At 38.8% G+C, this 26,980-nt stretch overlaps 1 protein-coding gene across 3 annotated transcripts in view; it reads left to right on the top strand.

Annotated features, from left to right (window-relative positions):
• The window catches only part of Dnaaf9 (dynein axonemal assembly factor 9), a 120,777-nt gene that overhangs the window by 47,584 nt on the left and 46,213 nt on the right, over positions 1-26,980 (top strand). For 2 of the 3 annotated variants that reach the window (XM_015482476.2, XM_048811238.1), the window contains 8 exons: positions 1,352-1,439; positions 2,623-2,699; positions 4,892-4,936; positions 5,314-5,359; positions 9,878-9,989; positions 10,721-10,791; positions 11,778-11,828; positions 12,589-12,676. In XM_015482476.2, the coding sequence (XP_015337962.1) occupies positions 1,352-1,439; positions 2,623-2,699; positions 4,892-4,936; positions 5,314-5,359; positions 9,878-9,989; positions 10,721-10,791; positions 11,778-11,828; positions 12,589-12,676 (578 nt within the window). The remainder of the gene's footprint in view (positions 1-1,351; positions 1,440-2,622; positions 2,700-4,891; positions 4,937-5,313; positions 5,360-9,877; positions 9,990-10,720; positions 10,792-11,777; positions 11,829-12,588; positions 12,677-26,980) is intronic. The other variant, XM_048811237.1, reaches the window with a different exon arrangement.

Here is a 26,980-nt window from a genome sequence, read left to right as displayed (position 1 = left end):
TTATTTTTGTGTTTCTGCCCACTTTCAAATTCCTGTTGCTTCCTTTTCCTGTTACAGGGTTAAAAATAGACATATTCTTTGTGAGGCCATGTTCGTACCTTGCTGGGCACCTCCCCTTGCCTTTCAGATGAGCCTTTGCCATGTGGATGAGCACCTTCTCTCTATAATGTCTTAATTGAGAAGAGCCTGGGCCTCCTTTCTGTAAAGCAGGTGGTTCTCTACCAAGGGCAGTTCTGCCTCATACCCCTATATTCCCAACCCTGGGCACATTTGACAAGGTGTGAAGACACTTGATTGTCACAACTAGAGGGTTCTGTTGGTGTCTAGTGAGTAGAAGTGAGGGATGTTGCTAAATAAACCTCATACAATGCACAGGACAGACACAGACCCTACAGCAAAGAATTATCTAGCCCAAAATAGCAATTTCCAGAAACTCTTCCATAAAGGGGACCAGACTTGGATTTTCTGAATACCTTTGTGGAAGTCTCAGTCTAGCAAAGAAGAAAACCTTTTTATAATGGCTTTGGATTGAGGGGAAGATAAGAGATCCTCTCAGAAGCATTCTTGACATTTTTTTTTTCATCTTTATTTTATTTTATGTGGTGCTGAGGATCGAACCCAGCACCCCGCGCATGCCAGGTGAGCTCGTTACGTTACCGCTCGTGAGCCACATCCCCAGACCCTTTTCTTGACATTTTTGATCAGGCAGGCTGCTTAGAAAGTGGCCTGCAGCTGTTTAATCTGAATTTAAGTGAACTCCCTTCAGCCAGACAATCTCTCTTGCTCTCTAAGAGCTCCTGCCCTGGGGTTCTTATAGCAGCCAGTGTTTAGATGTGGTGTGACTAGTCCCTGGAAAAGCTTCAAGTGTGTATCTTTGCACTGAAGGGATTCTTTTTTTTTTTTTTTTAATAACTTTATTTTATTTATTTATTTTTGTGGTGCTGAGGATTGAATCCAGTGTCTCATACCTGCGATGCAAGCACTCTGCCACTGAGCCACAATCCCATCCCTGAAGGATTTTTGATCTGTGGGTACCTGCCCCTGTACATATGGTGCTCAGGGAGCCTACTAGTTTTATTCTCTTTGATCCCAAACAGGGAAGGTTGGACTTTCGAGCAGAATTCAGAGGAGCTAACTTTAAGATGGTTTAACAAGAGTAAAGTATAAATCAAATAGGCATATGACTTAAGAGTTCGTTTTTCAGTGAGTTTCTTTTTTCAATGAGTTTCATTTTTTGCACTTTTATCATTCTATTTAAAAATCAGTTCCTTGGGGACTGTTGTTTATGTGCATGCAGCTTATGATGAAATCTCATGTTACTATGGTTAACAATTATTTTTTGTTTTTAAAGTAGGCTCTTGTCCCAGATATATGCTGCTGTTATTGAGGCTGTTTTGGCTGGCATTGCATGTTATACTAAAGCTTCCAGTCTAACAAAGGTAATTTAAATACCATGTTTCTCTTTCCGTGGTCATTATTTAATGTAAAGCATCCTAACCATTTGTTTATCTTTGGACATCTGGAGTTCTCACTTTTATGTGAACTCGGGCCTCCATGGCAGCAGGCAGAGATGCCTGTGGAGTGCTGAGCTTCTACTGCCTATGGCCATGCTGCTGTTGTTTTATCAGTGACAACTCATCAGCACTTCTTTGTAGACATCTGGTTGTGTTAAAGTCATTCTGTAGTACATTGTTATGTTCAGTTTAAACAGAATGCTTTTAGACGTTAACTATAGATTATTCTGCTGTGAGTTTTAATAGTTAGGTAAGTTTTTTTTTTTTTTTGAGCTACTTAGTTTGGTTTCCTATAATCCAGTGTTTAAAAAATCAACTATAGACTAGAAAATCTGACTTGCCTTTCCTAGACAAGCATGCGTGTCCTCGGTCTCTGACCATTTTCTTCCTTGATGTTTCATGATTAACCTGGCCTGCTGAGTTGGATTCCTAAATCTGACATAGTAAGGAGATGAGAAGAGTCAGCTTGATGCCTCCCAATGCCAATAGGACCTTTCCTGAAGGAAACCAGTTGATATTGGAAAGGTTGTGTATGATGTAGATGTGAGAAAGACCTTAGACATAGTCACCAGCCCCTTACCATCTCCCCTCCTCACTGAACTTGAATCCTGGAATCTCCGTACTGATGCAAGATTGTTCAGCCCTTTAACTTCTACCTACCATAGGGCCTATGCAAAGCCATGGGATACCCTTCTGTTCCTACACCTTTGTTTTCTAACTGATCTTTTGTAACTCTAGCTATTTAAATATTCTTAGTGTCTGGCAGGAACTAAGAGCAGTGGTCCCTCTACTAGAGTTAGGGGAGCGGGGAGCCCTTTTCTAGACTTCACATACTATCAGCATCACCCCAGCTGTTCATATCTCTCTGGCAGATCAGGTGCCAGTGCCCATCTGCCTGAAAGCAGTTTTTTTCCTATGAGCCAGGCCTGAAGAAAGTAAGAGCCCTGTTTCCCTTAACATGATGTTTATTTACACTTTAGTCTCTTGATGTATACAGAGTAGTTACATAGAAGGCACCAGCCAACTGTTAGAAGGTCCCTTCCTGTCAGTGATATGTGTATTTTTTACTGCTTGAAAGCTAATTCATTCTCTTTCTCTCTCTCAACAGGCCAAAGAGGTAGCAGAGCAGACTCTGGTATCTGAGTTAGATTCCTTTGAGCTGGTTCAGTTTAAGACAGCCCTATGGTAAGCAATGGTTGATGTTCTTTTTACAAGGAATTTTTTTGATTTGTTTTCTAAAATACTCTTGACCCATGTAATTTATATTCCATTTTCCTTTTGAGAAATGTTTCAGTAAAAACATTCAGTAAAAATAATGATATATATGAAGGAGAATCACTTGTGATCAGGCCCTTATTTGACAAGCTAAGAGCCAAAACCAGAGGAACCATATGAGGAACACTTGCACATCTTTTGAGGCTAGAATGTGAGGCAGATTCATACCAGAACCTTAGGAGATTTCATAGGTCTGGTTCCAAAATAAAGTTAGAAGGGTAAAATCAGGGACCTTAGAGATAGATTTGTTGGGGGAAGGAAGCTGGCACATGAAGATAGTCACTGCTTAGAAGAGACTTACCATAGTCCTGATCTGCCTCGTAGATGATAGAAACCCTGAGTCTTGGGACTAGATGCTCTGGAAATATGACTTCTTGCAGCCTTCCATCACATCTCCCTGCCTGTCCCTCTGCATCTCTTATAGGACTTTGTACAGAGCTAAATCTTCATGAACTCAGTCCACTTAATCCCCATCTCACAGGAGGATCACTTTGTGTACTTTTATGCGAAGGGTACAAAAACATCAATATTGGAGAGTTTAAGAATACTTCTGGGGCCAAGCATATTGGCACCTTCCTGTAATCTCAGCAACTCAGGAGGCTGAGGCAGGAAGATCATAAGTTCAAGGCCAGCTCAGCAACTTAATGAGACCATATCTCAAAAAAATAAAATAAAAGGGCTTAGGAGTGTAGCTCAGTGGTAGAGCATTCCTGGGTTTCCCTAGTCCTTCCCCCCCCCAAAAAAAAAACCCACAAAAAGACTCCTAGAACTTGAGGATATGGTGCTTTCCTAGCATGAATTCAGTTCCCTGCACTTCAAAATAAATGAATAGATAGTTTTCAGTCCCTAGCACTGCAAAATAGATAGGAAGGAAGGAAGAATGAATACATATTTCTGGGGTGTGCTATCATGCCTCCACTCCCATGACCCATGTTTTCTAATACCTACAACCCTGGATAATGAGAAGAAGTGTTTGATAGTTATATCAGTCAGTTGATCAAACAAAAAAATTCTATTCTATTGCTGTAGCTCCAGAAGATGTAGAACTCAGTGGTGCAAGGCTTCCTTTTGCTTCAGGTCTCCTTTCCCCTGGGTCTTCTGGGTCTTTTTGTTTTGGCTGTGGAAGAGGACAGATAGGAGAAACCTGTTCCATTAGTCCTTGTGCTGCTCTGCATTGTCTGTTACTGGCAGGTCTAAGTTCATGAAAGTTCCTTCACTTTCTGGCTATAACTTGTTAGACAGGATAGGCAGCCTCTATATCTATTTCCTGAAACTGTCTATCTAATAGAGTGTTTAGGTATGTAGATCTTATTTACTATTATAGTGAACTTGGCTGAAATAGTCATTCTATTTATCCTTTGCCTTGGGATTTTGCAGGGCCACTTCTCAAACCCAAAGCTTCCTAGGCCTGAGTGTATCACCCTAACTGGAAGAAGGCATATGGAGAAAACACTGAGTAATGGGAGGAGAGTCCCAGAGTCAGTCCTGCACCTAGAGCCCCGCTCATTTCTCTCCACAAGAGTTACTTTACTGAGGACTCACACTGCATCACATTAGCAGATCACCTGCCTAGAGAGGAAGGTGGAGGGAGCCATGAATGTATACTGAAGTTAGTGTGTTACTAACTAGTACTTCTTAAGGCATGAAATTTGGCTTATATTATTTAGAAACTTTATTTTACAAAGAGTAAACCAGAAGGGTTTTCTGGTTATTCCTCAGCTCTGAAGACCTAGCCCTGCCTTTGGCTCCTTAGCAACAAACTGTGAGTAGCAGAGATGTGGCCTTTGCTGGAGTGTAGAGCAAAACCGGCAGTTTGACTCAAGGTTGATGAAGAGCAGGAGTTTCAGGACAGTATATAGAGGCTGAGGAGCAGAAGTGTTATCATGCCAGTCGAGGGCCATAGGCAGTCTGCAAGAGTCAAGATAGCCCTTGAGAACTAGCAGGCAGGGCCTGGGGTCAGATACTGGCTCCATACTTTCTGATGGCATGGGACCCAGGGAGAGGTATCTAAAATAACTGAGGTAAATCTGTGTAAAGCTAGGATAACACAGTAGTCAGAAAGAACAGACTGACTTCTATTGTGTTTTGGTTTTGGTCTACAGCTCCAAGATGGCTTTTCATATACATGCTGTGAATAATCAAGGAAGGTGAGTGTATGATTTTGGTATCTTCTTCCTTGATAAGTTGAAGAACATAAAGAGAGGAGAGGCTGCCTTGTAGCTGCAACCTTCATTGATCTTCTCACAGTTCCATTCTTGGCCAAGGTACCACTCCAGACTTGGGTTCAGACTGGCTGTATTCATCTGAGCCTCTGCACTCTTGAGTGCTTCCCACTGGAGTAAATGAGTTCACTCCAGTTACCCACATGCTAATTCTGCATACTGGAATTCAAAACAGAATTTCATAGTGTTTTAAAAATCCTTGAGAGAAATCTGAGTCTGTGAGTTGTTACCAAGTTGAAAAAAGAACATTGTAAATTTTGGTGCAGTTAAAAATGTCATCTCCCATATCTTTCCTCTTACAGAATTGTGCCTCTGGAGGGTGAAGATAGTTTATCCTTTGTGAAAACGGTAAGCAGAGCTATTATATATACATCAGCTGGCTAGGAATGGCCTGTAGAGGGACACCTGAAAGGGGTGAAGTGGGAATAGGTAGGGGTGTCCAAGTAACTAAGACTGTTCTGATCTCATGGAAATTTTGAGTTGAGGACAAACCTGCCTTTACCAATGGACCAACAGGTTTTAGTGGCTTCTTTTGCATTCTAAGACCTGAGTTGATGCCCTTAACAGGGAGCTGGGAAGATCCATTAAACAAACAATAATCAACAAAGGCCTGGGTCTCCAGTGAAGTGGGGCAGAATAGTTTAGAGACATACTGAGCTATTGGTCCCTGGGATGGTATGGCATAGCCTGAGGGAATCAGAATTTTCTAAGCCAGCTTCAGCCACAAGCCAAGTGCTCCATTTATTCCACTGCATCCTGGTGTGAAGAGGGTTGGCAAATAGTGCATTAGAGGATGGTGGCTATCCAGCCAAGAATCTGGTTGAAGTATACATGTGCACAAGTTATACCTTAAGTTTGTTCTGTGGCCACTGCCTGAGCCTTAATTCCAGCACACTTTGGTCATGGTAAGTGGGCAACTGTAGACGACTTAGTGCAGATGCATTCCCATCACCATCACTGGTGGAAAAGCAGCTCAAAGGGCTTGTCAGTAGTGTTTTCTCATCTGTAGAGAATAATACAACAAAGGTAATTTGGTGGGGCGGGGGGTACTGGGGATTTAACCTAGGGGTGCTTAGCCACTGAGCCACAAGCTTAGCCCTTTTTTGTATTTTATTTAGAGACAGGGTTTCACTGAGTTGCGAAGGGTCTTGCTGAGTTGCTGAGACTGGCTTTGAACCTGCAATCCTCCTGCCTCAGCCTCCTGAATAGCTAGGATTACAGGTGTGTGCCACCAAGCCTGACTAGGGTAATTTTTTAAGTTGTGAGTAATTAATGTTTTATAATGTATTTGGTCCCTGTCTGTCAGCATTTTGTGGTATTGTTCTTTTAGAACTATTTTAGACTTTTTTTGTGATATCAAGATATTGGGAAATACTTTATGACATGGGGGTGATAATACTTTATCACCTTGCTAAATTTTAAATTTCTGGCTTCTCTCCTTGGATTCTTGTGCAGTGCTTTGGAATGTGCTTTGCACAATAGTATGTGACTAGGAGCCCAATAGAATCATATTCTTATGATAAGTATGTATTGAAAGCTGGGCACAATGCAGTGTTACTATAGTCCCAGCTACTTGGGAGACTGAGGCAGGAGGATCACTTGAAGCCAGGAATTCAAGGCCCCCTGGGCAATATAATGAGACCCTGTCATATTTTTTTTAGGTATGAATTTATTAGCAGCTAATGAAATAAGAAAGAGTAGTCAGGAATTTTATGCTTTCTTTCCAGGATCAGGCAGATATGAAGTTCTGCCTCTTCCTTGAAGCTTTCCCTATTGATTTCTTCCCTATAAGTACTGTGTTCTTATAGGATTTGCAGTTTATACCATGTAAATTAGGAAATAATTCTGAACTAATATGTCATTTCACTTTTCTGTAAGCTCTTGTCTCTATAGCTACACATTATAGATTTCCTGAAGAGATAGGTACTATGTTATATTTTTTCCTCTCCCCATGCCACAAAGTGGCAAATACATGGCAAGTATCCAACAAATGTAACATGTATTTTTTTCCAATGTTCTTTCTCCCCTTCCTTAATACCAGTGACCAAATATGAAAGTGAAGGATCAGAAAGCCACAGGATCTGTTTACTTGATTGATCTGGAAACCAAAGAAAGAAGTAGTATTCCCACTGTCACTTATGAAGGACCATGTAACCAGCAAAACTCTGTGTTATCAGATGCTCAAAATCCCTTGAGAGGGCTGGGGTTGGGGCTCAGTGGCAGAGTTCTTGCCTAGCATGTGTGAGGCACTGGGTTTGATCCTTAACACCATATACAAATAAATTAAAGGCATTCTATCCATCTACACTACATTTTTTTTTAAATCCCTTGAGACAGATTAAAATAAACCTTCCAATTATTAAGCCTAATCAGAAAATTAACTCAAACATAAAAGCCTACTTGTCAATTCACCCTATTATCATGACAACTTTGAAAATCAGGGACTTGGCTTTGATTGTGTTTTTTTTCTTTTCAACCCTTCTGTGTTCTTTACTTAAGAATCCAGCAGTTCCTAGCTGGTTACTGTGGTTTACACCTGTAATCCCAGCAACTTGGGAGGCTGAGGCAGGAGGATCACAATTTCAAGACAAATCTCAGCAACATAGCAAGACCCTTAACAAATTGATGAATAAAATAAATATTCCTCAAAATTAAAGAAACTTGGCATGTAGCAATGTAGATCAGTGATGATATGTGACATTAGTCCCTAGTATCAGAACAAAACAAAACAAAAGAATCCAGCATTTTCTTCAAGTGCCCCATTTTTTTTTTTTTGTCTCTGTCCTAGGGGTAGATTAGGGGCCCCAAGCAAGGATAATAATGTGCAGTAACGGACTTTGCTTCAGAAACTCTGTACCCCACTAATCAACAATGCTCAGGTTAAGAGGGAAAGAACCTATGCTTAGGTTAAGAGGGAAAGGACCTAACCTGATAGGCTTGTTGTACTGCTTATCCCATGTCCCTCACCAGATCTTCATGGTCATCCCATACCCAGACCCTAGCTCTGGCTTATATACTTCTACCTACTTTCTGTGGTGTTTCTTTTATTTTCCTTCCTTCCTTCCTTCCTTCCTTCCTTCCTTCCTTCCTTCCTTCCTTCCTTCCTGTTTTTTTAGAGATAAGGTCTTGCCATGTTACCAAGCTGGTCTGGAATATCTAGGCTCAGAGGATTCTAGCACTTGAGCTTCTTGAGTAACTGGAATTAGAAGCACACAACCACCATACCTGGTTTCTGTGTTTCTTTCTCATTATCTAATATTTTTTATCAGTTGATGATGGCTCTTTATTTTATTTATTTATTTACTTACATGTGGTGCTGCAAATCGAGCCCAGTGCCTCATACATGCTAGGCAAGAGCTGTACCACTGATCTACAACCCAATCCCTCTATGTTTCTTTTTTTTTTTTTTTAAGATTTTTTTAGTTATAGTTGGACACAATACCTTTATTTTATTTATTTATTTTTATCTGGTGCTGAACCAGTGCCTTATACGAGCTAGGTGAGCAATCTACCGCTGAGCCACAACCCAGCCCCCCCCCCCCCCCCCCCCCCCCCCCCCCCCCCCCCCCCCCCCCNCTTTTATAGCTTTCTCCACAGATTTGTTCTGTTTTCTCTCCTTTTGTGCTGAGGGGCTTTCTTACCAGCTTTTAGGAGCACACTCTATAATTAGAGTTGCTCTAATTTTATTTCTAGGCTACTGAAACTGCTACTTTTATTTGGTACAGTTGTTTCCTGCTTACCCACAAAGAATATATTCCAAGACTCTCAGTGGGCACCTGAAACGATGGATAGTACTGTATATATACTGTATTTTTTCGTATTCATGCATACCTATAGTGAAGTCTAATTTATAAAATCAGGCACAATATGATGATGATAATAGTAGAATAATTACAATAACATACTGTATTAAAATTTCCAGCATTACTACTCTTATGATTTGGGGTCATCATTAAGTAAAATATGGTTACTTGAATGTAACCCCTTTGAAAACCATGATAATCTAATAGTCGAGGTGACTATTAAGTGACTAACAGACAGTACTGTGTAAAGTACAGACACACTGGACAAAGGGATGTTTCACACTCTGGGCAGGATGGAAAAGGATAGTACAAGATTTCATCATGCTACTTAGAAGAGCTCAGAATTTAGACCTCATGAATTGTTTATTTGGGGAATTTTCTATTTAGTATTTTCAGACCACGTTTTACTGTGAGTACTGAGGTTGAAGAAAGTGAAACCACAGTTAAAGAAGGACTGCTATACTGAAAGAATATGTACTGAAATGTACACAAAAATATCCATGAAGACACGTGTATACCAAATGAATGACAGTCTTTCTGGGCTTGTTCAAAACTCAAGCCTAAACCGCTGGACAGAGTGTGACAGTGTGGGGATGTGAAGTTATGAATGTGTACAGAAACTTAGAGGAAACACCACAAACTCTGATAGGCTGGGAGCCAGTCATAGTTAAGAATGAAGACACCTTTAATCCTAGATCCCTGGGGGGCTGAGGCAGGAAGATTGCAAGTTTGAGACCAGTCTGGGCAAAATAACGAGATCCCATTAAAAAAAAAAAAAGGCAGCTGTGTTGCCTCTCAGAATACTCATAGAATAACACCTTGAGAGGGCATTTATAGAAGCATAAAGATGCTCTCCTTCTAGTCCAAGTATGTCTCTGGAAAGAAGCCTGAGTGTTCCAGAAGTTCAAGGTGTATTTCAGGATAGTTTGTTTTCCTAAGAAACTTTCCAGTGTATTTTTGCCATGTGTTTTAAAGCAGTATTTTGTGGCCTGTGTCTTAGGAAACTCTCCTTGAAGGTGTTGGGCTGGAAACTGCTACAACTCTGGTTTCTCATTTGATACAGGCTTGTATGACTGTCTATGATATTCCTGATTTGCTGGGAGGAAGAGGGTGCTTAGGATCTGTGGTCTTCTCAGAATCATTTTTGACATCTCAGATCTTAGTTAAAGAAAAGGGTAAGTATATGTGGTCTTTATAAAGCAAACATTGAAAAAAAATTTTTTTTGACAAAGTAAGCCATAAAACTAAGGCATAAGACCAATATAAATTGATGAAAATTTTAAAAATAAGCCAATGGTGTATATTCAAACTTATGAAGAGCTCTTGTAAACTAATAAGAAAAAGATATGCTTCCCAATGGGGAAATGGGCAAAAAGTATGAACAGACTATTCACAGAAGTGAAACACAAAAAAAAGTGTGTGTGTGTGTGGGGGGTTTATATGAATAAAGATATACAGCCTCAGTAATAATCAAGTGGAAGCAATTTGAAACAGTTATTAGGCACTGTTTTTTTACCCATTATGTTGGCAAAAAATATTAAAGAATGATAATATCCAACGCTGATAGGACAATCCTGATAGTGTTCTGTTTGGTTTAAATATGTATATCTATAGTACCTGTACTACCTTGATAAAAATTAAAAGTAAAGATAAAAAGGGCTAATGAAGGATTCTTCATTTAAATGTGTTTCTATTTGTCCTAAAAAAAAATACTCAAGTTAATAACATGGAAAAACCTGTCTCTATACACTTATTAGTCTCTCTGTCCCCAGATGAGAAGTTCTCCTTTTCTGAGGGCATCGAACTCTTTATACCAATAAGAGGAACCTTTTCTCCCAAGGGGAAGGGCCTGCAAGGTGGGCTGAGGTGGTTGGAAGTAACTGGAATGTCCATGGTCTTCCTACAGATGGCACTGTTATCACAGAGACCAGCTGCATAGTCCTGACAGCTGCCATACCCAGATTCTGCTCCTGGCTGGTCAGTATCATTCATAGATGAAATTGGACCCAAACATGAAAAATACGGGGAAGACATTTGAGGAGGAGCCTTTTTGTTGGGTCCCTTGTGGGATGTCAGATCCTAAGCTAACCATCATTCAGGAGTAGTAGTTTTATCTCAGCCCTTTCTCGTTATATGAACAAATCTCATTTCTTTAGCTCTCTCATATTCTTAGAACATTTAAAAAGAAAAGAGCTATGTTATATGAATTATTAAATTGTGCAAGGAAGAAATTAATCCCCTCATGTTATGGATGAGGAAACTGAGGATTAGAAGTTGATAATATCCAGGGGATACATTTCACGACCCCCATGGGGAACTGCCTGTCCACAGTTACACAGATTGTGAGAAGTGGACCTGTAGCTCCTTGCTCTGGCCAGAATGATTGCTACTGATTTTTCACAACATCTCTCCACATGTAGAAAATTTCCATCTTCCTCAGCAGGACTCGGTCCAAAACTTTACTGCCTTGGGTCATAGGAAGCATGATAGCAGAGAGTCTGATATTTGATAATCAAAGGGCCTAAACTTAGAATCTATTTGTATTCTATTTCTACAGTTCTGATATGGACAGGGAAGAACTAAGAGTCATCTTCTAACATGAACATGTTTAAATGAGAACACACTCTGAAAATATTTTAATATATTATCATTTCTTCATCCCTAATAATAATTATTTTTCTTTTGAAGTGACGTGTAACTGGAGATTAACATATCCTACCCACAGATCTTAGGCTCATTCGCTGGATCTGAGAATCTCAGTGAGAGAGCCTACTGTGGCCTTGTTCTCTGAGCCCTGATGAATAGTAGCCATTTCTGCCAGCATATCAGGGCCTGAGAGCACTGGACATGGTAGAGGGACTGCCTAGATAGGCTCCTGTAGATATTTGAACACAGAGGGGGTACTCAGCAGGATTTTGCTCTTGAAGTAGTAAATTGAAAATCTGCATTTCTATTGGACACAGGTAGAAGATGATGAAGTAAAATTGTCTGAGAAAACCCAGCAAGCAGTGAGGGTAAGCAGCCTTTTTCTAGCATTAGCATCCTGCAAACATCGAATGTAAACAATTCCTGAAGATAACTTAAAATATTTTATTTTACCACTAATCCAAGGGATCTGTAGTTCTTTGTCTTCAATTCCTATTTGTATTTTTCCCCTTCCCAGCAGACATCTGGAAATAACCACTAATAGGGGATGAAATTAGAAGGATTCTTTCTGCCATTTAGACATTTTGGGTTTTTAAAAAGTCTCCCAGTATTAATCATAGCAGATCCTAGATTGACTTAGACATGGAAAGCTGAGATGCCAAAGCTTTAGGCCACTGAGAACCTGAACTCCATTTTCACAGAAGTAAATCCACTGGGAGAAGAGCAAGAATTGCAGGCTTTGGTGCCTGGACTCAGAGAGGACCTTTACATTTCTTTTCTCAGCACCAATCAAGTATGGCAGCCAGGCACACTGGTATACACTTATAATTCCAATGACAAAAGGATTACAGATTTGAGGCAAGCCTCAGCAACTCAGTGGGATTCTATCTCAAAATAGAAAATAAAAAGGGATGGGGATGTAGCTAGGTTATAGAGTGCCCCAGTACCCCACCCCCCAAAAAATAGATGCCAGTAATATGCCAAAAAGAGCAAATGCCAAAGATAATGGAAGAAATTGGGTATGTCTGAATTTGACTCTTGTTTTTTTACACAGACAATATTTGGCAGGATTTTTTATTCTGTATGTATTACAAATCATCTATGTTTTTGCTTTGTTGTTCTTTAAAGGGAGATGAGTGTTTCCTGGGCACTTTTCTAACTGGAGGAGAAGGAGCATATCTTTATTCCAGCAATTTACAGTCCTGGCCTGAAGAAGGTAAGCAGCTATGGCTTTTCTGTTCTTGGCTTGTCTGGATCCCTAGTTTGCGGATATTAGCATGGGTATTATGATTAATAATACATCTGCTGTTTGAAAAGGCTTGTTGGAGTTGCAGTGTCTTCTTACAGCTTTTCTCCTTTGATCCACCCACTTATAGATGAGGAAACCTGTGCTGGTTTCACAAGTACAAGGGCTTGTCCCAGGACTGCACCTGGTTCTCTTGTTGCCATCTGACGTTTCTCTCAGAATGGGTTAGAGCAGCAGCATTTCAGAAATAGAATTTGTAGACCTAAACAAAATCTGGATTAGTTTTCTACAGCTGTATAACAAAATTACCACTAATTTAGTAGCTTAAAACAATACCTACTTATTATCTCACAGTTCTGTAGATTAGAAGTTGAGGCAAGTTTAGCTGGATCCAGGTCTCATTAGGCTGCAGTCAAAGATCTGCCAGGCTAGGTTCTCATCTAGAGACTCTAGGGAAGAATCGACTCCCAAACTCATCAAAGTGTTTGGTCCACAGTTCCCTCTACTGTAGGACTAAGGTCTCCATTTTGTTGCTGGTTGCCATCCAGGGACTGTTTTCAGCACCTCTTCCCAGAGGTCTTTGCCCTGGGACCATTTCTATCTCAGCAACCAGAACCAACCTTGAAACTCTCATATCATTCTACCCTCTGGCCCTCAAGATTCATATCCCTCCCTCATGTAAAATATAGTTACCTCCTTTTAAGGATCTTATCCCAATATAGCAATAGTTCAAAGTCCCAAATCTCATGGACTCAGATATCCCAAATCTCATCATTGAGATCATCTGAACCCCTTATAGACAAGGCTCAGGAGTGTAGTGTATCAAGTATAGTTTCTAAATTCAGATCATCTCCCTGTCTATGGACCTATGAAACTAAAGAGACAGATTATTTGCCCCCAGCTCTCCCAACATAGAAGTGCAACTGGTAAGTGTTAACAATTATAGACTTCAGATTCCAGAAAGGGAGAACATAGAAGGTGAAAAGGCAGCCCTAAAATCCTGGTAACAACTCCATTTTCTTGGTTAAAGTTGAGGTCTGGGAATTATCTCCTGCAGCTCTCAGCTTTACCCTTTGGGCTCTTTGTTCTATTCTCTGAGCACATGGTTTTGCCCTCTGGGTTCTTGGTTCAGCCCTCTTCCTTTTCCATGAAAAAGAGTAGTTCCTTAATTAGAACTGAAGGCCTGGGAATAATTCTCGATGGCTTCAGCTCTTCTCCTTTGGTTCTTGGTTCTACCCTCTGAGCTCTTGGTTTCCCTCTGGTTCATGGTTTGTGACTTATGGCTGTGAACTCAAATTTTCATATCTCTGTGAAAGGTAGCACCCTGTTTGTGGGTAAATAGTTTTGTCAGCCTGCTTCTTGAAGTAGATTTCTCAGAGTTCAGCAGCTTCTTTTCATTTTTCTCTTTTCTGTCTCTTTCAGTCCAAGCTGGTAATATTTCTACTGATAATAAATTTCTCAAGAACGTTTTTTTGTCTTGCTTGGATTTCATGGAGATTTACTCCAGGTTCCTTTTTGGCTTCTTCAGAATACTTCATGTGTGTATGTGGTCCTGGGGATGGAACCCTGGACTTCATGCTTATAGGCAAGTGAGCTACATCCCCAGGCACCAAGTAACATTTTATTGCAAGTCCTATTATTTCCCTGTTGAATATAGTCTTTTTGTTAAGGAAGAGTTCTGATTTCACAAATTCCTCAACCTCTACTGAGCAAATCCCCTTTCTTGATGATTTGTTCTTCTTGTTGAAAATATTCTATCTGGTGGCAAATTCCTCTCCCTGTTCTCAGATCACTGGTTTGGCTCCTCCATTCATGTAGAAGACAAAGCGCAAGGAGTTCTGGTTTTCAGACCACAAAGTGCTGAGGTGGTTGTAGCATCTATTACATGCCTGCGTCATGATGGGCCTTTCATTTCTGCATTTCCAGGTCCTGGTGCAGAAGACGTGGGATTTAGAAAGATTTGTGGAAGTCACTCAGTGTGTGTCAGTGCTACCAGCTGTGGAGCAAGATCACATAGTGTTTAAAAACAGGTTGTAGGCACAACACAGAGTTGGTTGTACACTGTCATCCTTGAGCCAGTTATAGTATTTAACAAAGACACTTGCCCAAATTAGATTGCGGCTTCTTAGCAGAGGGCCTTATTAGAAAACAAATCCTGCATTTTATTGATATCCAGCAAGGTTCAGTATATCCTAGGTCTCTGTTAGAGGATAAAAGACACAGCCAGTGATTTCTGGGTCTTTGTCAGTCACATTCTTTCAAGAGCTTAGATTTCAAACTTTTTTAGTTCCTGAGGGAAATCTAGTTTTCTGAGACAGGAAAATTCAATAGAAGTAAAAAATTTAAACAGGAGGCTGTATGTTAAGCATTTTACCACTTCAGGGTTTAGGACAGGGATTAACTGGGTTTGTGGGGCTTGAAGTAAACATTTCAGGGATCTCTTATAAGAAAACAGTGTAAAATGGGTAGGACTTTTCTCAGGTCTTGGAATGGAGCTTCTCAGGTAAATGGTCCTGAAGCTCAAGTATCGTTGTAAGTATCTTGATAAATCTGCCTCTAGCTGAAACTGGATGAGTTTGAAATTTCTGTCTTTTTCAACCCTTGAAATATATTTGTTTTGAGCATTCAAATCCTGAGCCTCATAGAAGGCAAAAACTTGACTAAGTTTGTAGTGCAAGTTAATGGCAGTATCTATAGGATTGTCCATGTCTCAAGGGTAGTTCAGGCTTTCTGACTTTTGTCCACTGGACTACTTGGTGGTGAAAATAGTGCTTCCTTTGCATTGAAATGCTTCCAGCTCTGGAACCTTTTCCTTTTCCCAGCTAGTGGCTTCTGCTATCATGAGACTTCTTGTTATTCAGCTTCACATTCGTTCATGTCCTTCATGTGCCCTTCTCTTCCCACCCTGCTGACTGTGGCCAGGCAGGCTGCTCAGTACCTAGTCCTTAAAAACTTGCTTTAGAGTTTTACCACATATGCCTATATCCCTAAACAAAGTCGTGTTTTTGACCTTGAACCAGATAGAATCATACTGTGTGTGTTCTTGTTCTTCTGGGGCTTGCTTTTTTTTTTTCTCAATTTTATGTTCCTAAGATTCATACAGATTTTTGTGATATTTATTTGGGAATAGTACAGCATTGCAATGGGAATTCACATGCTATAGTAAACTACGGGTGTATTCAGAGTGGCTGTGGCAAGAGGAAGTTTTTAAAGAAAAAAAAATGGGTAGGATTACATCAGATATTTTGAAACAGTCTTTGGCCACATTGATTAATAACAAGTGGCATCAGTCTAAGGTTGAACAGATGGTTGCTGGGCAGATATTCTTGGAGGAGTGTGTTTTGTGTATGGCTGTGGTGGCCTCTGTGGAAGCTTGTGGTTCTAGCAGTCTTTTGTGGTAGTTACTATCAGGCAATCATGCGCAAGAACTCTTCCTTCCATAACTTCTCAGCTTTATTTACTTTTTTTTTTTTTTTGGTTGTGTTGATATAAGTGACTCCATTTTGATTTCTGACAACTTTCACGTCTCTTTCTCAGTTGTATGTAGCCATATAACTCATTCAACATGGCTCTGTAGTATTCCTTGGTATGAAGATTAGCTACTTACCATTTTTACTCTTGATGTAACATTTGGATTATTTTTAGTTTTTTGCTGTTGCAGACAGTACTGTTATTGAACATTCTTATACATATTTCTTGGTTCACTTGGGTAAAGTTTTCTTCAGAATTGGAATGGGGAAGAGTAGATTGAGATTTTAGGATGAGCCCATGCATAGCTTTTATCAATGAAGTCAGAGTGATTGTACCAAGTTATACTTCTACCAGCAGCATATAATTGTTTCTGTTTTTCAACATTCTGGCATACTTGTTTTGCTGATGTTTGCCATTGCAGTGAGTGTATAATGCTATATCATTAGGACTTTAATTTTTATTTCTCTGGTTATTAGTGAAAGCTGACCATATTTTATTTATTGGCCTATTATACTTCCCTTTTGTAACATGTTTGTTTTTGTCTTTTGCTCATTCATTTGTGGTGTTTTTGTTGTTATTTGTCATTGTTATTTTTAAGAATCAAAGTTCTCAGGGCTGGGGTTGTGGCTCAGCAGTAGAGTGCTCACCAAGCACATGCAAGGCCCTGGGTTCCATCCTCAGCACCACATAGAAGTAAATAAAATAAAGGTATTGTGTCCAACTACAACTAAAAAAAAAGACCCTGGGTTCAGTTCCCAGTACCACAAAATAACAACAATGAAGTTCTGTATAGCCTGACCTGGTGACACAGTCTTGTAATTCTTGCTACTTGGGAGGCTGAGGCAGGAGCATCACAAGTTTGAGACGAGCCTGGAAAGCTTAGCAAGATCCTGTCTCGAAGGGCTGGGTTATTAATTTTAATGTAGTCAAATAATTCATCTTTTCCTATGTGATTTGTATATTTTGGATCTGTTTAAGAAATATTTCATCTCCTATGATAATTTTTTCAGAATCCACTTAGATTGATCTTTGAAATGATATGACATAGGAATTTATTCTTTTGTAAATGTAGAAAAGCACTTGTTATAAGTATCTTGATAACAAGTGCTTTTCAACAGTTGTTGAAACCACTGATCTGCAATGCCAGCAACTGTTATAAATCAGATCACTTTATGTGTGCTCCTATTAATAGGATTTCTGTTCTGTTCCATTATTCAACTTGTCCCTGAGAAAATACCATTCTGTCTAGATTTAGATTTATAATATATTTATATATGGTGTCTAAGTCTGCTGAGACTGCCATAACAAAATATTGTAGACTGGGAGGCTTAAATAACAAATTTATTTCTCACAATTCTGGAAGATGGGTAGTCCAAGATCAAGGTATAGCAATGTAAGTTTTATTCTGAGGACTCTTAGCTTACAAGTGACTACAGCTCACTGTGTACAAACATGACTTCTCCTTTATACCCAAAGTTTGAAAAGGAGGGCATGCTCTCTGGTGTTCCTTCTTATAAGGGCACTTAAATTCCATCAGACCATCCCCTATTCTCATGACCTTATCTAACCCTAATATCCTTCCAAAAGTCCCATCTCCAAATATTATCACTTTGGGAGTTAAGGCTTCAACATGGACTTTAGAGGGGACACAGACATTCAGGCTATAACTTAGTTGTAAGTTCCTCTGTTTTGTTTTTCTTCTTCAGGAGTACTTTGGCCGTTCTTGGCAGTTTGCTCAAATCTGTTGACGCTTTCAAACTGACTTTTCAAAATGATCAAAAAACCTATTGGAAGACAGGTGCAGTGGCACATACCTGTTATCATATCAGCTTTTGAGGAAACTGAGACAAGAGAATTGCAAGTTTGAGGCCAGCCCCAGCAACTTAGAGAGACCCTGTCTTAAAATAAAAAATGAAAATGGCTGGAGTTGCTCAGTTGTAGAGTACTTGCCTAGTATGCTGGAGACTCTGGATTTGATCCCATAAGGGGGAACCTTATGGGTTTAATTTTTTTTTCTTATCTGAAATTGTGTGGAATTTAAAGATTACTTCCTATCAATTAAGTAAGCCTGGCTTTTCCAATCCATGTAATTTTAAATCTTTCAATATAATATTGTAATTCTCTCATTATTTTGTATCATTCTTGCTACTATATATTATATGTTTTACTATTATGTATTTATTTATTGCTACATATCTAGGATTATAATAAATTGTGGAATTGTTGGTCATAAGAGCAACTACATTCAATATTTGTATATTGACTTTGTATTCCTTACTTCATTAATTTTTTTTTTTTTTTGCTGTGCTGGAGATTAATCCCAAAACACATGAGCGTGGCAAGTGCTATAATATTTAGGTACACCCCCAACTTCTCAATTCCTTATCCCAATAATTTAGATTCTTTAGAGTTATATATATGGGCACTCATATAATCTATGAATTAGATGACCTTTTTTTCTTTTCTGATTTTTACTTTTATTTCTTACCTTGCTTTCACTGACTCAGACCATTACACATTTCATTACACCAGGGAGTAAAAGTGTTGACAGTGGGCAACACAGTATTGTTCCTAACAGAATGCTTTTCCTGTGTGTTTTGATATTGTAGGGTTTTTTGGTTGTTGTTTTGTTTTTGCTTCTATTTTGTGTTTGTATGCTAGGGATTGAACCCAGGGCTCACACAAGCACTCTATCACTAAGCTTCATCTATAGCCTTTTAATTTTTTTATGTATTTTGATTATTTATATATTTATTTATTTTTTGTGGTACTGGGGATTGAACCCATGGCCTTGTGCATGCGAGGCAAGCACTCTCCCAACTGAGCTATATCCCCAGCTCTGTTTTTATATTTTGAGACAGGATCTCACAAGTTGCTTAGGCCGGCCTTGAATTTGTGATCCTACCTTAGCTCCTCAAATCTTGGGATTACAGGTATGTGCTACTGTGCCCTGCTCATGACTGTTTCTTGAATTTTATTAAATTTGTTTTATTTTTATTTGTGTTCTTTTTTTTTTTTTTTTAACATTCATTACCAAGCAATGCATTTATTTGGAAGGATACCAGTTACCAGTCATAGAAAGCTTTTGTATGTTGAAAACGTAATTTTAATAGATAATTCTTCATCTTACATAAGAGCACAATAAAATACACCACATTCTGAAGAAACTCCAGAAATTATGAGAATAAGAGTGAGGAAAATTCAGATGGGGCTACAATATCCATTACCTTAAACTGCAAGAGACAAAAGATTCCAAAGTGAAGGTTAACATTTACATATTTATGACTGGCTACATTTATGACTTGAAAATAAGAATCAGGCATTAGATGTGGAGAGAGGTGAAAAAGAACAGTTTTGTGAGGGAAGAAACTGTCAGTGAAGAAAAATTTACTAATAACAAAGAATAAAAGGAGCTCCAAAGCAAATACGAGGGAGGTGAAAGCACATTAACGGAAGATTTGATGCTCTCAAAGGAAGAAACCTTTCTGATGACACTTATGCAAGCTGGTTGCTTGAGATACACTCTTAGGTCTATAAGGAAGACTCAAATGCCTCAGCAAACCCCAAATGAATACCAGATTGGTGTTTCCTAATAACACACACCAGTGGCCACATAGGAAGTTTAAAGATAGGAACCAAGAAAAAGGTCATACTCCACATCTGAGGTAAAAATGTGGCACGACATGCGAAAGTCCTACATGTCAGTCACTAATGCTTTCTTTGCTGTGACTATCCCTGTACAGTAATTTGTCAAACATTGTGGCAAGACCAATGATAGCCTAACTAAATCAGACAACGAACATTTATTTATTTTTAATTTCTAGGAGGTTAAAAAAAAAAAGTCAGACACTGATGCTTTATGCATGCTCAGGGCCAATTTATAAATAATCCATTCAGTAATTCTTATTATTATTAAGTTTGCATCAGTGAAAAGAAACTGGCAAAAATCTCTTGCCATTCAATTTGTCAGATGGTGAAGACCAAAACAGAATGTTTCATCAGAGTTTTTTAATTTTTAAATATGATTGTCACATTGGGAAAATGAAATAAACACAGTAAAATAAACTGTACAAAGGCAAAGTCGAATAACAAAAAATATTTTACTAAAACATAAGATTTACAGAATTCCAGACAAGCCATACAAAATGGTCACACGTTTTTTTCTTTCTTTTTTTTTTTTTCTTTTTTTGAAGGGGGGAAATCTACACCTGACATCAAAGTCACAATGTTATTAGTGAGGGCTGTGATGTTTGTTTAATGTTCCCATTTTGATTCAAACAATCAAGCTTGTCCATCTACAGAGTCTAAATAAAGTTAGACTTGGCTAGAGAGCATATTCTAAAGAACTGGTTAGCTGCTTTTAACCAATGCAATTAGCTCACCATAAAGGGGAGTGAAAGGAGTCCATAAAATTAAAATAAAACTACCTTTCCCCTCAAAAAAATAAAATAAAAAATAAACACACCCATACCCCTGGCAGCTAACCCTGACAACTACCTTCACTCACAGTGCTTTATACTTAAACCATGATGGGGGAAATGAATAAAAGCAGAGAGCCACTGCTTTTAAACGTTTCGCAACAATCCAGATGATACTTCTAGCCTCGGCTCATGCTTTACAACAGTAAATCAGGACAAGACATAGATTTGCTAATGTGCATTTAATCACCAAAGGACTGAAGATGTCTGGGCTTTTATTCTGTAATGTTTCTATTAAGACTGTGTCCATTAAATGCAAACAAAAAAGGAAGAAATCTTGGCAGAACAGGAGAAGTGATGCACACTTGATGATCGGATCGATTTAAATATTATTCATGGCATATAGCCTAGTCCATGCTCTAGCTGTTTCTATGGCTTGGGCTTCGTTGGTCTTCCACTGCTCCGCTACATCATTTGCTAATGGATCATCTGGATTAGGAGCACTTAACAAAGCCTGGATCGATAGCAGAACTGTGCGGATCTGCAGTGCTGGGGACCACTTATCTTTCAATATATCTAAACATATTCTTCCCAACTTGTCTACATTAGGATGATAAATTTTGGTCATGAAACGTACTTTAGGTGCTGCCATTGGGTATTCTTCTGGAAGGAATAGTTCAAGTTTAAAAGTCCCTCCCTCAAAGGGGGAATCCTGGGGGCCAGCAATGACCACATGAAAATAACGGGCGTTGCTCTCATCTGGTTCTGCTTTAATGCCAGGAACTGGTTCTGCCAGCAAACGCTGGGTTTCTGTAGCAGATGTATTATAACAGAACACTCCTGTACAATACTGGGTCAAATTCATCCACTTCATGAGGATAGCTTGAGTCTCTTGATGATCCTGCGGGGTAGCCCGGCCATCTTGTCAGATCCCGAGTTTGGCCTCTGGTTTCGTCCTTATTTGTGTTCTTAGATATAATCTCACTATATTTCCCAGGCTGGCCTGGAACTCCTGAGCACAAATCTTCTCCAGCCTCAGCCTCCCAAGTAACTGAGACTATAGATGTGTGCCACCACACCTAGCTTCAAATGTTTTTTCCCTCCATTTTCAAATTTGTTCCTTTAATCTATTAACATAATAATGTATATTATTTGATTTTTCTAATATTAAGCCTATTCTGTATTCATGAGAAGAATTGGATCTTTTTTTAATGTATTGCTAGGGTCAAATTGCTAATAATTTTGTCAGAATTATTGTATCATAAATGGTATTAACTTCAATTTTCCTTTTTTGTATGGAAAATTTTTAAGTTTTTTTTTGTGTGTATCCCTTTATGGTGAAATTGAGATTTGAGTTATTTATTCCTTAACTCTTTGGTAATACTTACTTATAAAGCACTGATGACGTGACTTTTCAAATTTTTATGTATTTGTTTGTCTTGATACTGGGGATCAAACCCAGGGTTTCTCATTTCTCACATGTGAGGCAAGTGCTCTACCAATGAGCTATATCCCCAGCCAGCCCCTCAGGAAAAATTTTTATTTACTAATTCAATTTCTATGAATATAGGATTATTTAGATTTTTGATTTCTACTTGAATTAGTCTTAGAAACTTAGAATCTTCTATGAAGTTTTATGAATTTTCTTAAATCTTTGGCATAAAGAAGGAAAAAAAATCTCAAATTTTTATACTTTAAAGATGTTATTTTACTCTTCTGTCTTCTTACTTGTATTGTTTTTGAGCACAAATCTGCCACTCTTACCTTTGTTCCTTTCCATGAAATTTATCTTTCTACTGTCTGGCTTTTAAGATTTTCTTTTCTAAGATATCATGAATTTAAGCAATTTAATTTTTGTTTCCTTTTTTTTGGAAGGGGGATTAGGGACTGAACCCAGGGCCTTGTGAACACTAGATAAGCACTCTATCACTAAGCTACAGCAATTTGATTTTGATGTGACTTACTGTGGATTTTTTCATTTACTTCCATTTGGGATTTATCCAGTTGCTTGAATCAGTGGATTTATACTTTTCTTCAAATTTTGAAAATTTCCTGACATTATTTAAGTGGTTTTTCTTACTCCATTTACATGTGTATTGGGCTAGACAAAGTTGTCTCACAACTCCCTGAATACAATTGTTTTCAGTATTTTTTCATTTTATTTTTTATACTACTTTTGTGTATAATCATTCTTTTTTTGTTTTTGAAATCTTAGGCTAATTTATTGTTTTTTTCCTCTCTGTGGCATCTCTAACATATAGTCATTGAACCTCTGCTGAAAACATAATCATTCTTTTGTATTGGAGAATTGTTTCTAGACTCCACTACCCACTTCATGAACATCAAAATCTGCATGTACTCAATGAAGTTCCTTATATAAAATCACATATTATTTGCATAAAACCTAAACAATCTTCCCATATACTTTATTTGAAATTTTTTTTTCTTGAGAGAGAGAGAGAGAGAGAGAGAAAATTTTAATGTTTATTTTTTAGTTTTCGGCAGACACAACATCTTTGTTTGTATGTGGCGCTGAGGATCGAACCCGGGCCGCATGCATGTCAGGAGAGCACGCTACCACTTGAGCCACGTCCCCAGCCCAAAAAATTTTTAAATTTGTTCTAATTAGGTATACATGACAGTAGAATGCATTTTGACATATTGTTCACAAATTCCTCTGGCTGAACATGGTGTAAAGTCACACCACTATTGTAATCATATGTGTATATAGGGTAGTAATGTCCATCTCACTCCACTGTCATTCCCATTCACCCCTTCCCCTCCCCTTATTCCCCTCTGCATAATCCAAAGTTCTTTCATTCTTCCCTCCCCTCCCCATCCCCCATTTTTGATTAGCTTCCACTTATCAGGGCAAACATTCAGCTTTTGGTTTTTTAGGTTTGGTTTATTTTGCTTAGTATGATATTATCCAGCTCTATCCATTTACCTGCAAATGACATAATTTCATTCTTCTTTAAGGCTGAGTAATATTCCATTGTGTATATATACCACATTTTCTTTATGCATTCATCTGTTGAAGGGCATCTAAGTTGGTTCCATAGACTTATACTTTAAATCATTTCTAGATTACTTAAAATACCATGTGGATACAATATAAATCATTGTAATATGTATTGTTTAGGAAATAATGACAATAAATTCTGTACATACATAGTACAGATGCAACCATCATAGGCCTAACTACATGGAACACCTCAGTAGAACCATAGCTTTTTATTTATTTATTTTTGGCACTGAGTGTTGAATCCAGTGGTGCTTTACTGCTAAACTTTATCCCCAACTCTTTTTATGTTTTATTTTGAGATAGGACCTCACTAAATTGATGAGGCTGGCCTCAAACTTACCATCCTCCTGCCTCAGTCTCCCAAATCTCTGGGATTGCAGGCATGTACCATCGTGCCCAGCTAACATAGCATTAAAACAAAACAAAAAACCCACAAATATTTTCCACCTGAAATTGGTTGAATCTACAGATATGGAGAGCCAAATGTATTCTAATGTCTTTTCTTTTGCCTTTTCTAATGCCATTAATTTATCTAGTGTATTTTGCTTCTCAGATATTGTATTTTTTTGTTTGTTCCAATTACTTATTAGTTATACATGATAGTAGAATGCATTTTGACACATAATACTAAATGGAGTATAACTTCTCATTCTTCTGGTTGTATATGAAGTAGAATTACACCAGTCATGTAATCATTTATGCACATTGGGTAATAATGTCCGATTCATTCAACTATCCTTCTTACCCCCATACCCCCCTCTCGTCCCTTCACTTCCCTCAGTCTGATCCAAAGTCCCTCTATTCTTCCCTAGGCATCCCTGCTTGTTGTGAACTAGCATCCACATATCAGAGAAAATATTCGGTCTTTGGTTCTTTATGATTGACTTATTTTCCTTAGCATGATATTCTCCAGTTCCATTCATCTACCATAATTGCCATAATTTTATTCTTCTTAAAGGCTACGTAATAGTCCACTGTTTATTTATACCACATTTTCTTTATCCATTCATCTGTTGAAGGGCACCTAGGTTGGTTTCATAGTTTAGCTATTGTGAATTGAGCTGCTATAAACATTGAAGTGGCTGCATCACTAGAATATGCTGATTTTTTTTTTAAAGAGAGAGAGAGAGAATTTTTTTTTAAGAGAGAGTGTGAGAGAGAGAGGGAGAGAGAGAGAATTTTTTTTAATATTTATTTTTCAGTTTTCGGCTGACACAACATCTTTGTTTGTATGTGGTGCTGAGGATCGAACCCGGGCCGCACGCATGCCAGGCGAGCACGCCACCGCTTGAGCCACATCCCCAGCCCCGAGAGAGAGAATTATTGTGGCTGGGGAGTCAGGGAAGGCATGTCATTAGATTAGCCACATGTGGCTCTGGGAAGAGAAAAATGAAGGAAAAAAGTGGTGAAGGAATTAGAGGAGTCCAGCATGGTACTGTGCTTTTGCCTTCATCACCAAGTAATTCTGTGACTTTTAGGGAAATCTCTCTAAACATGAGTCTCTTCATTAGTCCTATAAGAATCATTAACCACCTCTTGCTCTGAATTCTTTAAAAAAATTTTTTTAGTTGTAGATAGACAGAATACCTTTATTTATTTAAAAAAATTTTTTTTAGTTGTCAGTGGATCTTTTTATTTATTTATATGCGGTGCTGAGAATTGAACCCTGTGCTTCACACATATTAGGCAAGTACTTTACCACTGAACTATGACCCCAGCCCCATTATTTATTTATTTTTATGTGTGCTGAGGATCAAATCCAGTTCCTCAATGTGCTAGGCAAGTGCTCTACCACTGAGTTACAACCCCATCTCAGATATTCTGAATTCTTTTTAAAAAAAATTTTTTTTTAGTTGTAGATGGACACAATACCTTTATTTTATTTATTTTTATGTGGTGCTGAGGATTGAACTCAGTGCATCACAAGGCAGGTGCTCTACTGCTTAGCTACAGCCCCGACCCCTGCTCTGAATTCTTGACTATCAAAATGTAGTAAAGCGACACACCTTTCAGGGGTTTCTCAGGACTGAAAAGGAAAACAATAATGTTTGTGATATGCTTGGTGCTTAGGAAATACTAATAAAATCTGCTCCCATCCCTTTCCCTTGACAAAATGGAGATTAAAGGTATGTCCTTGTCCCAGGGAATCAACCCTTGATGTGAATGAGAGGAATGTCAGAAATTTCTGAATTAGGGGGAAATAGGAGGACTGTAGACTCTCAGGGTTCAGTGGCATCACAGGATGGGTTGTTGTGAGAGCTAAAAGGATAGGATGCTGGAGTCAGAGAGTAGGCTCTGGGGTTGAAGATATCAGAAGGTGAATGTTCCAGGTGTCTCTTCAGTGCTGTGGAGTTGGCCTAGAAGAAAAGTGAGGCCATTTTGGCTTGAACGTTCCTCTGATCTTTCAGAAGGAGTGGTAATACTGGCTTTGGAAGGGAAGCACCTTGAGAAACTATTGGAAATATTGTGGCATGATCAGGGCAGTAGATGTGGACAGTAAAAAAAGGGATTGTGTCTCCAAGGGAACAAGAATATCAAGGTTGGAGAAGACTGACCCCAAAGCAGCAGTGAGGAACTTGTGTTCATTCCAGGCTACATGCAAGGGAGTGCACAGGGAAATCCAGGCTGTACTTGTCGGAGGATGGGAGGGTTACAGGACTTGAAGCTGGATGCCTTGAATTACACTGACTGCTACTGCTGCCCCAGATGGAATGGTTGGTATGTCTCTCTGACTAAACATCTATTTCTTCTTTTCAGTCAGGCTCCATCCCTTCCTCTATACCTAAAAACTGCCTCTGTCTCTCCCATTTTTCTCCATTCTCCATTAATACACACTTACTAGACCTCTTTCTTCCTTCTGGAACTCCACCTCCTCAGGAAGCTTTCAGAACTTATAGCTTCAAGGTGGAAGCAGCACTCGGGTTCCTGGCCTTTGCACTTCTCATCATTGCAACCTCCAGAACTTTGGAGCTACTTTTCTAGAACTATAATTCAAGGAACCAGTTTCTCTTCTTTGTCTCTAGTCCTTTGCCTTGGCAATAAGGTATTGGTGACAGTATTTTCAAGCCTGTGCCTTGAGCTATCTTATCTCTGTAAGAATCTGTCTCTCTCCCCACCAAATTAGCTAACCTATCATCCCAGTACTGTTTCTTATATAATTCATCTTTGTATGTGAACACTTACAAAGAATGGCTGTTATAGGAACAAAAAGGATCCAACTTGAACCAGCTCCCAAAAGCAGCTTCACTCAAGAGTCTAATGGGTACTCTGGTTGTTTCCTTTGAGGATCCAGAGCAAGTCCAGGCCAAACCTTAATCTTCATCATTTTAGTTATCCATCCTTTCTGTAGTCTGCTTCCTA

This window comes from Marmota marmota, unplaced genomic scaffold (genome assembly GCF_001458135.2).
Source record: "Marmota marmota marmota unplaced genomic scaffold, marMar, whole genome shotgun sequence".
NCBI lineage: Eukaryota > Metazoa > Chordata > Mammalia > Rodentia > Sciuridae > Marmota > Marmota marmota.
Note: the sequence above shows the minus strand (reverse complement) of the source record. Positions and strands in the feature narration are given on the sequence as shown.